General features: G+C 44.2%; 1 protein-coding gene across 1 annotated transcript; it reads right to left on the bottom strand.

The window, feature by feature from the left end:
* Positions 1-1,023: 1,023 nt before the first annotated feature.
* PRPH2 (peripherin 2) lies at positions 1,024-11,000 on the bottom strand (the record flags this gene model as incomplete). The annotated part of the gene is made up of 3 exons (XM_080342245.1): positions 1,024-1,260; positions 7,465-7,711; positions 10,420-11,000. The coding sequence occupies 3 exons, from the start codon at positions 10,998-11,000 to the stop codon at positions 1,024-1,026; spliced, it is 1,065 nt and encodes a 354-aa protein (XP_080198371.1).
* Positions 11,001-12,986: the final 1,986 nt, after the last annotated feature.

Raw genomic sequence — 12,986 nt, 5'->3', positions numbered from 1 at the left:
GAAGTACTTGTGGATGAATGGTACCCATTTGCTGGGACCCTGGAAAACATTTAAAGTGTTAGTTCGAAGTAGCCTTGTTTGTTTGTTTGTTTGTTTTTTCCTTGTTTTAAAAATAGTTGGGCTTGAACATTCTGGAGCAAGCTATGAGATTACAGACTTTTAAAAATATCCAGAATAACCAAAACTGGCACATGCTCATAGCATTGATTCCATCCGCTACAAGAGGACTCTTCTAAGCTTCTGCTTGTTTCAATACAAGGTGAAGCGTAAGTCTACAATACACTCACTCAGGATAAAGTGGCTGAAAAAAAAAACACCCTGAGAAACAAAACCCGTAAATCTCACCTTAGTGTTGTTTTCATGATACTTGTGTTGTTTCATTAAATTACATTTTTTGCTTAGTACATAAATTCTCAGCATAAGTTTGTGGTTTGTTCTATGTACATCTTAAGAATACAGCAGAAAATACCATTGCTTAGCACATTAACAAAAATTACATTATATGAGAGGTTTGTCAACATACCTGTATACTAAATTATATACAATTCAGGGAATCCTTCATCCTTTGACTTCTAGCATGTTACTCACCAGGAAAACGATCTGTTTGCCTTTAAAAGTTGAAGTACTCAAAGTATGAGGTTAAAACCACTCGAGTAAAAAATACTAACTTTTCAAATTCCACTTTCGATTTCAAAATAAGATGGAATGGATCACTGTGTGATGCCAGACGGTTGGGGGTTGTTTTGTTTTGTTTTTTAAACCAACTGTCCCTGATAGGGGAACATGTGAATATTGCAAGTCCTAGGGAGGTTGTTTCCCCCAGAAGTTATGAGTATAGTGTGCTCATGTTGTGGATAAATGTATTGTCCCAAGGTGCACTATGTTGTTTACTTCCCTATATAAAAAAAAGCATGGTAGAAATGTGTATTCTGATGGTTGATACATAGCTTTTCAAAACATAGATATTCATAATTCTCAGGGGTATTAGTCCTCTTTGATAAAAAGTCCACATCAATTAGAAGCTCAACTGACCGTTGTGATGGCTGGTGTCTTCCCACCTTCCTCTCCTTCGGCCCCTTCAGCGCCTGCTTCCACCTGGTTGAACTTACCGATCTTTTTCAAATTCTCCAGCGCGGACTTCAAAGTGTCCTTCAGGTTGTTCTCCAGGATCCAGCCTTCGCTTTCACATTCGGGGTCTTCAGGATTTGCAATGCTTTCCAGAGAGGTGTGCAGAAGACGCAAGCCAACCATCACGGACATCTGCACCATGCAACGGAAAAGACAGAGAGCGTCAGGCAAACCTTTATGCCCTTGTTTGCATCTTCGCCGTCCTCTGCTATCAGCAGCATGGGCTGGTGGCTTGGGTAAAATGACAAAGGCACCAAAGAGCTTATACAGCTTGAGGGCTGCGGGAATCCTGCAGCAAGTGGAGATCCTGAGCAGCCGTCCCCTTTGGATGGCCAAGAGGGGTGGGGAGGAACTGGCAGGAGGAAAATGGCCCCTCACAAGCTGGAAAGGAGAGGGTGGAGATCTGAAATCAATGAGTGGCATGGGAGGTGGGAGCGACAGCTGATAAGCCAGGAGTGGATGCATCAATTTATGAAGGAAGTAAGTGCCAGCCGCTGTGGAACTGCAGCTTTGTGTGGCCATGTGCACAAAGGTCTTTCCACATACATACCCTGTCACAGGGTAGGTGCCTCCTGACAGATTTTAATGAAGCTTCTGTCTCTGTGCAGTAGATGTACGTAAAGCTGTTCGTATGTGCAACAACCTCCTCTGCCACCATCCACTTAATTTTAACTCTAAATATTTTTACTTCACATTGACCGTAATATGTTTATGAAGTATCTTAATCTGATCAAGGATATATTAATGAATCAGCATCTGTGCAGAACAGAACAGCATTAGGATTCGGGCCATCAGCTCATCTACTTGAAATTCTGGTTTTGCTTTTATATAGGTATGTGCAAATAAGAAAAACAAGGCAGTAGGTGATCAGCATCTCTCACTGCTTCAGTATTAAATGAATTTTTATTTCTGATACAATATTTGCCAGTCCCAGCAGCCCTGACTGAGCCTCTTTCTACTGTACTATGCTGTTGTAACACTCCTGACACTGACAACGCCCCAAACCTGCCTCCAGAGAAAAAGGATGCTTTTAGCTGGTCTCCTGCCTTCTGACACCACTCAGAACAATCTGACTTCCACCGCTGTGGTGCTCATGAAGAAAACTGGTTGACTGTGAAATAGAGAGAAAAAGAAAAGGCAGAGCCCAGAAGAGCCAGCTTGATGAGATGATAGAGCAGGCGGTCAGGATAGGGAAGCAAAAGTTTAGTCTTTCACGTGCTAGGTAAAGCTAGGATTGAGGCCACTTATTGTTGTTAACGACCTCATAGGATTTGTTCTGTAAGGGAAGTACGATGCCTTTGTTATGCTACCCAAATTCCCAAGGAAACGATTACCTCTGGTCTTCCCTAACAGTTAAAGAGGTCGGCATCCCTGTGTGTTGCTGTTGGCACAGCTGAGGCCCATAGAGAGCTGCCCTGGACCTGCAAGGTGCTGCTCTCTCTTGAGGCTTTTGAAATAGAGATGGAGGAAGCTTGTGAACTGTCATGCAGGATTACGGCATTGGGTAGCTGGACAGATTTGAAGTTGGGACTCAGCCACATAGCGTGGTCAATTGCAAAAATTCACATCTGGCTTTTGGACTCATGGGACTGCTTAAGCATGTGCTTCTGTGGACCATTCCTTAGGCTATCTACCCTGGTCATCCTGCTTGTGGATGATCAGTGTCTCCAAAAGCATGAAAGACTTAAGGGTAACCATTGGTTGCCCTCAACATTTTCAGATGTTTATGTTTCTCTGCTTTCACTCAATACCAGAAAGGGAAAAACATCGGTCAGACAAACAAGCTTCATCAAATATTTCCATACCCAGTGGCAAATTTTCATCCCGTTTAACATAGGAATGCATGACTTTCAACACTTTGGTCCTCAAAGAAGGTTCTAATGGCCCTGAATCTGGAAATAGTCTCATGTTGTTGTGGATCTACTCAATACTATGATGACTTAAATCAGTTGAAACACTATTCTATAAAGGTCACAAGAAGTCACAAATCACATCACACTTGTCTTGGGATGTAAAGCCTTTGACATCTTCCTTTGACATCCAAGCCCCAGCTTCACTGCTTTCAGTCCTGGGACTAATATCTTTCATATGAATGCCTGTTGCAAGTAAAGATTAACAGGACTGAGTGCAGAAGATGGCCTCCACATTGCTCTCTACTTGTGCTACCTCACTGTGTGTCAGCAGGAGCTTTTTTTTCTGGCTAACTTACTAAGTCCCACTGTTTGACAGCAAAATTAGCTGCACTTACAGTCTTTCTGTATGTCTCTAAGTCACTAAATATGGTTGTACTTTCAAAAAGGAAGGTGCTTGTGTAGAAGGAAGCAGCTGACCTGCCTTCAGGTGAGATCCTGTGACATTTTCTCTCAGTTTAAGACTTCATTTTCTTAAAAATCTTACTCAGAAAGATTTTGGGTGCCTGGGATTTCCTGAGATTTCCCAAGATTTCCTAAAAGCAGTGCAAAGTGTTTGGGTACTTGTCATCTCCGCTGACCCGAGCCTGCTTTATCTGCTGGGTGGGAAGAGAGTCCAGTGAGATGGAGACATCTATCTGGTAAATTAGTTTGTCCCTTATATGATAGCACAGGGCCTTGGACCACCAATTTTGCTGAAGTACTGGGAAGGAACGCTACCCACCAGGGAAGGAACAAGCCCATGTACCCCTATATGCTGGGAGTGACTGGCTGTAAGCAGCTTGGAGATAAAGGGCCTTGGAGTCCTCATGGACACCAAGTTGAATGTGAACCAATGATGTGCACTTGCAGCAAAGAAGATGCATGACATCCTGGGCTGCATTAGACAAAGTATTGCCAGCAGGTTGACCCTCCCCATTTGCCTTCCCCTCTACTCTGCACTGGTAAGGCCACAGCTATGTCCAGTTCTGGGCTCTTTGGTACAAGAGACACGTGGGCATACTGGAGGAAGTCCAACAAAGGACCACTGAGATGATGAAAGGACTGGGGCACCTCTCCTGTGTGAAGAGGCTGAGGGAGCTGGGAACGTTCAGCCTGGAGAAGGCTCAAGAGGGAATCTCATAAATATGTACAAATTCCTGAAAGGGGGGTGCAAAGAAGATGGAGCCAGCGGTGTCCAGTGTCAGGACAAGAGGCCAGGGGCACAAACTGAAATGCAGGAGCTTCTGTTTGAATGTCAGGAAACACTTTTTCAGTCAGGGTGACTGAGCACTGGCACAGGTTGTCCACAGAAGTATTGGAGTCTCCCTCCTTGGAGATATTAAAAAGCTGTCTAGACACTGGAGCTGGCCCAGCTTGACCAGGCAGTTGTGTACAAGATGACCTCCAGAGTCCCTTCCAACCTCAACCAGTCTGCAACTCTGAGTTATAGCCCTGTGCTTAATCACAATCCAGCAGAAAAGGCCTGGACATCAGGGTCCCAATGCTAGTGTGGCCTCACTGAGTGATGATGTCCCCTGACAAATGGACAAACTGTCATGAAAATGTCATTTGACAGCAACTTTAAAGGAGGAACAATGCTGCAGTGCTTCTCCAGGCCTGGGTATGGGCAAGTGGAGCTGGTGCATCCCCCTACACCACAGCATGCTCAGCCCATCGATGTGTGCCAGCAGAGCAAACTGTGTCCTTCTGGAGGGTTCCCGCTGCCTGTGGGGTCCTTTTGGCGATCATTATGAGTTCATTCCTAGTGTTCAATGCATCAGAGAGTTTATTCTCCAGTGCACAATGAGCAATGCACCTCCTGCTCATGTCTTATCACTCTCCTGGGTTCCCATCTCTTGGAGCTCAGTGCTGGGCTCCCTCTGTGGCACCACATGTGGCATGAATCTCAGGGTTATGATCATTGCAGTAGCCGTGACCTGTTGAGAGCCACCTGTTTATACAGGTGAAGTTCCTGGAGCGTCTCAGGAACTGGCTGCTCCTCTCCCTCCCTTTCGAAATGCTCTATTCAGGGCACCCTCGAACCCCCCAGTTCCTCTTTGCTGGCTAAGGCAGGTCAAGAAGACAACCAGGCTTGCTCTGCTTGACCTTCTGCAGCAAAGCCCATCTGTTTGCCAGGGTTTAGCCTGAGGCGGCTTAGCTAGAGCAGGGTGTGATCTTTTTTTGTCACACTCATGACCGGTTGTCACTCATGGGAAGCCTACAGCTTTTGCTAGTAAAAGCAGCATGTGGATAATAATATATTTCCAGAATATATGATGTGCTACTTTTTCTTCAGATAGAAGTTCTGATACTTCAAAATAGGTTCATTCTTCCTTGCACCTAATATAGAAATGTTAAACCTAAATGACCTTCCCTGAGGTGCCTACACCCATTTGGCACGTTATATTTTTCTACAGCTCAAAGCTCAAAGCTGCGATTAGTGTTTCCCTCCGTGCTCTGTCCCCCTTCCCACACCTCAATACCACCAACTCAGCTGGAAGAGTCCTCCAGCAGCCCCCAGAAGGGCTTTGCTGGGGAGGTGCTGTGGCCTTGCTGCTGGGTTGAGTTCACACCGTCTCCAGGTGCAAAGCAAACCAGGGCGCTCCTTTGTTTTTGCACTTTTCTGTAACTCCTCAGCAAGCCGGTCCAAGGGAAAATGAGCAGTTGCACCCTGGTCAGGCTGATGTCTTACCCTGGCCAGGAGTTGGGACCTCTGCTGCACTCCCCCTTGGTATAAAACTGTTTCCTACCCTGACTGCAATTTAAAGAAAGTGATTATATTTCAAGGAGGACTAAATTAATGTCTGTCTCCTGATTTAAAAGCAGAGGGAGTTCAAGACCCAGACTTGGACTCTCTATGGTAGAATGTCAGGCAAGTAGGGGGGATAATTAATATAACCTATAATTATGATATTTCTTTAAATTTTTGCCCCAAGAGCCCTCTGATTGCCTGAAAGAAATCTCACCTTATATTTTAAAAAAGACAAAGGAAAAAGAGAGGATCATATTTCTCATTATGGCACAGGTTGAAAAAAAATATTGGGGTGTATTTGAAGAGTTAGAAAAAAAATACTGCAATTTTATCACTGCCAAAATATCACTGTCCTACAAGTCAGCAGAGGTATGTTACAGGTTCCGAGTAATGATAGCTGGCATTAGTATTTCTGTGCATTTTCCCCCTGAGCTTTTGAATTTCTTTCTGATTTTCATATACAGCTGAAATTCCCCTCTCTTCATTGGGCTGAGGCATGAGCTTCTCTTTTCTTACCAGAATAACAGTGTACAAGGAGGTAGTAAATTTCTCAGCCATGTGGAGTAGTTATTTTTAAAATAAAACAACATGAAGTTCCTTTATGATAGTTTCCATCTCTCAGTTCACAGGTTACTTGGATAGGTATTTATTTTCCAAAAATCATCTTCATTCCTGGAACGGTGTAGCCCAGTGCATGTATAAAAATCTAATGCACCTTTTTAATAAACTTTTGTTCATCTAAATTTTTAGAAAGCTGGCTGAAATCATTCCAAAGAGGCAGTGCCATTCGCAGCAGCCATTTCAAGGGTTAGAAAGGGTTTTCTGCATGTTGCACTGCACCCTCCCCATTTACCATCCTCCCCAGCCCGCGCCTCCACGTGCCGGCCCTCGTGCCACTGCCAGCCCACACTCCCTGGCTATTAGTATTGATCAAACACCCTGACCAGAAAATTGGCCATCTCCCAGAGGCAGGAGGACATGTTTTCCTTGCATTGGGTGAACAGTATTTTAGCAGCAAAGCCGCACTTTGGGATATGGTGCCCACAAACATCTACACTGGGCAGTATCTGCACCTGTTTGTATACATGGGGTGGTTTTGGGAAGCAGAATAAAATAAAATTAATCCATCTACTTCACCTAAGCCACTTCTTGTGACCAAAACTACTGATGGAGCTGATGAAGGACCTTAAACCAAATGCTGCCCTGAAGCTGGACACTGCAAATGGCTCTACGTCTTATTTTCATCAGCTCATCAACCTCCTAATTGCACTTTGTGTCCCACAAATTACTGCCATCTCTTTCTGACGTGCTGCCTTGCATACTTTTCATTCCCCACTAATGGTGACACAGGTAAAATTAATGTATCTAGACAGATGAGCCCTCCCACGCTCTTCCCTGCTCAGCACCCTGCAGTGCGCACAAAATTGTCCTTTTGTCCCTCTTGCTGTGGGGATACTTGAGGCTGTGGCAGGACTACTCTGAAGGGGACATCTGCAATGTAACCCCCAGCCCACACTTCCCAGCTGTGTGTCCAGCCTGGGACCTTTCAGGCCTTATGCAGGCGTTCGCTATTAGATGTTTTCTCAGCCAAAGAACCACAGCTGATGATTTATTTTCAATAGCTCTGATATTCAACTCAGAAGTCCATGCTGCAAACGCTCTGCCTCTCCAGAGCTGGTAGGAGAGGGTTACCTCGAAAAGCCAGACGAGGAGGACGACGGCGCCCATGGAGCTCATCATGCTGCTGTAGTAGTGCAGGAGGGCTTCCCGGCAGCCGCGGCGCCAGAGGTTGAGCTCCTCCGTCTGGTAGTCGTAGCTGTAGTGAGCCGAGTTGTTGGTGACCTGGTACTGGATGCAAGGTCTCGGGGAGCTGGGGTTACAGCAGCTGAAGGGGACACCGTCCACCAGGTACCTCCCGTCCACGTTGCTTTTGATCCGACTATGGGGCAAGGGCAGAAGGAAGCATGAAACACACACACACAAAGATAAACTGGAGCAAACATGCATGAGAGAGGAAAGCAAAGGCAATGTGGATTTTATACTGTGTCTCCTGGCCATGCCATTGCTCTGCATCTTCTGCTTCTATAGTGCTGTTTGTCCTGGCTGGTTTTCCTCTCTGAAACCCTTTTCTATGTCAAGGCTACGCCGAGTCTATAATTAACTCTTCATGATGGAAACGCGCCCTCTAGGGTCACTTCTTCAAATAAACTGATTTTTAGGAAAAGTAAATGGCAGAGAAAAATTTCAAGAGGGGGTAGTCAGAAAAGAGTGATCACAGCATGGTTAGGGTGGAAGGGAGATGCTGGAGGTGACCAGAGCTTGGAAAAGAACCACAACAGCTTTAGGACCCCAGCAAACCTAATAGCTTCTTTTGGATGAGAATAGCTCCAGGAAGGGGTTATGCATTTATTCTTGGCTTGTATTGTAGCCAGTATTTAAAACATGAAATGTGTTTCAGCAACAGTGTGTTTAAAATTTTCTCAAATCTTTGCAGAACTCCCCAACTAGTGTTCATTTGAGACTGTGGTTGCTCTCTATAAACAGCCATTTAGCCTAGTGCCTTATGAGATGTTTAGATGAGAGATACTTAGAAGGCAAATAGTTCACTGTCACCACAGAAAACAACCATACTAAGAGAACTGCAAGTCTTAACAAATGCCATGTCGCTTAGAATATGATAGAACTGAGAGTCCCAGTGATCTAGAAAGGTAAAAAAACCCCAAACCTGAGAGTATCTTGTAGCTTTTTATGTGGATATTTTAAAGTTATGTTACAGAGAGGGGATGGAACAGCCTGGTGAAGCAAAACTCCACTTTGCGGTCATGACCTAAATATATCTAAATGCCAAATGCAGTTCAACTTTTATATCTATACGTAAAGCGTGCTCTGAGTTGGGTCTAATTCCCATTGATGTGTAAATGCTTCACCAGTTTCAAAGAGACTGGATCAGGCCTCCCCTCTACAAATAACATAAAAATCACATTGTGGGAGACAGGCTCCCACCTTGCCTGAGATTAATGAGAACTTTTCTTCAAAAGAGCCAGAATAACCCACAAGGAATGTGAGCAGAGATCGTGCGCCGCTGCGTAGTTCAGACCTTGAATTCACTCATTAACATCCATTTGTGGATTTTTAATGCCCTATTTCCTGCCTCAGAGATACCAAGAAATTGCTCTGAGTCTCAGTCCCAAAGAAGACATCATTTATTAAGGACAATATAACCTTGTTTTCCTTCTGTGCTTTGCCCTTCCACTGCTGCTGGATTAAGTTACAGCTCTCAAATCTCCACATAATGCTGGCAAGGTGAACTTATTAAGTTTTCAAGTAGTTGTTTATACTTATGGGCATACCTTCACCATGCAAATACTTCATTATTAAATAGTGAATGTATTTGTTATAAACCCACAGTGCAATAGCTTAAGCCTGTAACAGTTTTCACTAGGAAGTCCTCGTTCAAAATTGCAAAAACAACCAGACCACCCAACAAGTCAAAACAATAGGCGGAGAGACACACAAGTGAAATACCATTTACACAGTCAGACAGGGATCCCAAGAGATACACAAGGCTTTTTTCAAAATTACTTCAGGCATTTGTAGCGTAGGCAATGTATTTAAAAGACAGATTGCTTCCAGTTTACAAGACCCTTCGTGCAACCACAGAGTATGAACGCTAACGAATTAAGTTCCCAAAGAGCTCCGAATAGCAATCTCTTCCCCCAATGCTTATTTTTTTAAAAGGTTGTGGGTATTTATGCTCAATGCTTATTTTTTAATTTCAAAAGTTCATTTCTTCTCATGTTTATTTTTTACTTGTGCTTATTGTGCCTAACCTGATTTTGAGATTACTGCCTCTTTGGGCACTGACATCAGAGCCAAGGTGTTTCTTACCAACGATCTATCCTGAAGAATATAGAAGAGACTAGTGCTGTTTTATGTGAAGTTTCAAAAAATTAGGCACAAGTTTATATACTGAGTGTATTTTTATAGAGGAGATAACATAAAATGCATTTGGGTAGAAGGGACACTATGTAAAGCTAGGAACATCAATGGGTGTTGACGGTTCAATATTGTCACAGAGGTGAAGCAATCCATTGAGTGAATATAAAAATAAAATTCTAAATCTTAAGGTTTTAATTTAATTACCAATTTTATTGGTAAAGCGTTATTGTTTCTATTTGTTTCCGTGAGACTGATTAATTGCCAATGTCTTAAGCGGATTTTTAAAAGCAGTATCATCAGTATATATCCAGGGGTGGTTTTTTTTAGGAACACTGAAATCTGCTTTAGGAATAGTGAAGTTCTGATACTTTCCCGTTGATTTGGGGAGTAATTATGTGTGGCTCAATGTAATGGGTTTATAAAGAGGTAAAAGACAATAAAAAAATATTAAGTCTGTTTACCTCACACAGAGAAAGAGTGAGAATCGTATTTTTGCACTTTATTTTTTATGTTCTAGATAATGTCAGAGGAATTTGTCAGGGGAGGAAGCAATCTAGCTGATCATTTGAGATGCTTATTAAGCAAGAGTTGAGGGGAAAAAAAAGTTTTATACAAAACCCCCTCCAGCCTGTTGGAACGTAGATTTCATTAGTACAATACTGATCAAATAACGTTACTACACGATACAAATCCCACTAAGTCACTTACTCTTTCACTTCTTTGGAGCTGAAGTCCAGATATCTGTTGCTGATCCACTGAATTTCGAACCAGTCTTTGAAGCCGTTGTTCCCACAGCATTTGAACTCAATTTGGAGCATGTCGATGGTCTTCTTCATGAAGCATCTCCCGGGGGTGTCTGTGTCCCGGTAGAACTTCATGCCGTTCTTGAGCCCCTGGGCCAGCGTGCTGTCCAGCGAGCCCCGCATGAGGAAGCAAATCAGCGCGACGAAGAAAAGGAGGATGTTAAACAGGAAACATAGTGCCAGGTAAGGTTTCAGCAAAGGCTTCCACTTGGCAAATTTAGTGGGATCCAGAGAATCGTAACAAATTTTGCCAGCAAAACCATTGAAGGCGCAGGATAATATACCCATCAATATCAAAGAATTGGGCACAAAGTGGCTTTCGGAATTGTCCATCACTTCGCTTCGCTTCCGGAGTTCCACTTTGAGGAACAACCCCATGCTAAAAACAAGGATTCCAGCAAGCACTGAAAACCAGTTCATGAGCCATAGTCCCTGCGCTAGTTTTACCCGTTTCTTCTGATTGAATTTGACTTTCAGAAGTGCCATCTTCGTAATGTGAGATGTTGGAAGATTTCACAGCCTGGACCCCTCTTCTCAGTGTAAGCGACTCGAGGAAGAACCCATTCAAGCGTCGGAAGAGACCCCGAACGGCACGTTGGGAAGCGAGCCACGGCACGGTCCTTCCATCTTGAGCTCCCCCGGTTAGGATTCAAGCAAGTAAAATATTCAAAGATCCCAATTAACGATTTCACATTAGTGAGAATAATGGGCAATTAGCACCTACAACTATTTCTGGTGGTTCCTTCCAAGAGAAGGAGAAACGGTCTCAAGGTTTCAAATGATTTGATCTGGATCTGCAAGACGTCATTCTAATACCTTTAATCATTTGATCCAATTTGGAGAAATGTCTGTCAACAGATGAGTGGAAATAATCCCTCGTTTTACTATTTAGTAGATTTGTGCTTTCTTATGATAGGCGGATGGGCAGAATGCGAAAACCTCGAGATAAAAAGATCTTTGTTGCCAAAAGAATATGGATCCTTTGGGGAAAAAGGAAGAGGGTTCAGAGATTAAAAAAGGCTGCTTGAATACAAAAATATACTTGATCCTGATTTATTCATATCTACACCTTTCTAGTCCTTATCCTTCTGTGTTGACCCAAGATGACACTCTGTGGCTTATGCGTTCTGGAAGCAGAGAAGTGTGTAGTTTACAGTGACCTAAAAAACCTAAGCATGTCATTTTCTATTTACTTCCAGGGCTTGTACCATCTCTGGGCCTTGGCAGGAGGGAAGAAGAAAGGAAAAGTTCAGAGAAACTCAATAAATAAACCCCAGCCTGAAATCTAGAGATGCTTTTATTAAAAAAATCGCTGACATGAGCAGCTTACTGGATAATCACTGGGCCGGGGAGGGGAGCAGGGCTGCCCAAGGAGACCCGGGAGCTTACACCAGGAGGAATTTGACCCAGCAGCAAGGGAGGGACTCCCGAGGTCCTTGGGGTCTGACCAGGGACATGCAGCCCAGCTCCACTTCCATGCTGTAGCAGGCAGAAAAGGGGGGTGTGAAACCTCTCCTTCAGTGGTGGCCTCCCTCCCTACACCACATAGCACCTTCAAGCAAGCACGGATGCTGGGCTTTTGCTCTTTCCAGCACATTGGAGGTTTTACACACTTGGAAGTATCACCTCCTGCTCTCCCCCTTGCCCCACAGAGGTTCAGAGCTATTGAGAAAGTCCCGTGCTGGCTCACCATCTGCTATGGCAATTCAAAATTAGCCTCAGGCAACCTCAAGCAACAATGCCAAACTAACCTGCAAGTGTGTGAGGGTGTGGGTGCTAACGCCACAGGTGGGAAAGGAGCAGCCCCAGGAGAAGGATGGGGAGGCTCTGCCCTGACCCAAAACAAGCCAATGCAGCCCAACCTGATCCCTGTTCCCCGGGTGCCCTGGGGCATCCTCTAGCGTCTGCCAGCAGCACGATGCGTGACCCTGAGGGACCTGCCCAGGAGGAAGGCAAGTGTGAAAAATAATAATGATAACATATATATATATATTTTTTAAAAGCATTTTGATAGTACGGTGCTGTGGATGCTGCTCTGTTGCTGTTTGAGATCCTGGGATGCCAGAGGTTTCTTCAGCGAGGACAAAGGCTATCAAGGTGCTATTTTTTTTTGCACTAATAGGAGGTTTTTGCCATGGGTCTTTCCTGGCCCGTCTGTGTGCTATTGCAGTTACCTGGAGAGCAGCTGGTAACTGGGATTTCCCTTAAGCAGGCCTGCTTGTTGCTTTGCAGCTGCCCTGGCAGGGGAAGGGTGAGTGTGCAAGAGGTAAGGAGGAAGGCAATTATCCACTGCACAACTCTCTCTGCTCGCTGTGAAGTGGACAACATGTGCTGTTTCTTGGGAGAACCAGATAAACATTTTGTGCAATAAGACATAGCACTGAAATAACATCTCTCCTGGCTTCTTGGCAAAATATCCCCTAACCATGCAGTGCACATTACTGCATTTCATTGACTCCTCCAGAGCTCAGA

This window comes from Nesoenas mayeri, assembly GCF_963082525.1.
Source record: "Nesoenas mayeri genome assembly, chromosome: 3".
NCBI classification, from domain to species: Eukaryota; Metazoa; Chordata; class Aves; order Columbiformes; family Columbidae; genus Nesoenas; species Nesoenas mayeri.
The sequence above is the reverse complement of the archived record's forward strand: the minus strand, read 5'-3'. Positions and strand labels throughout refer to the sequence as shown.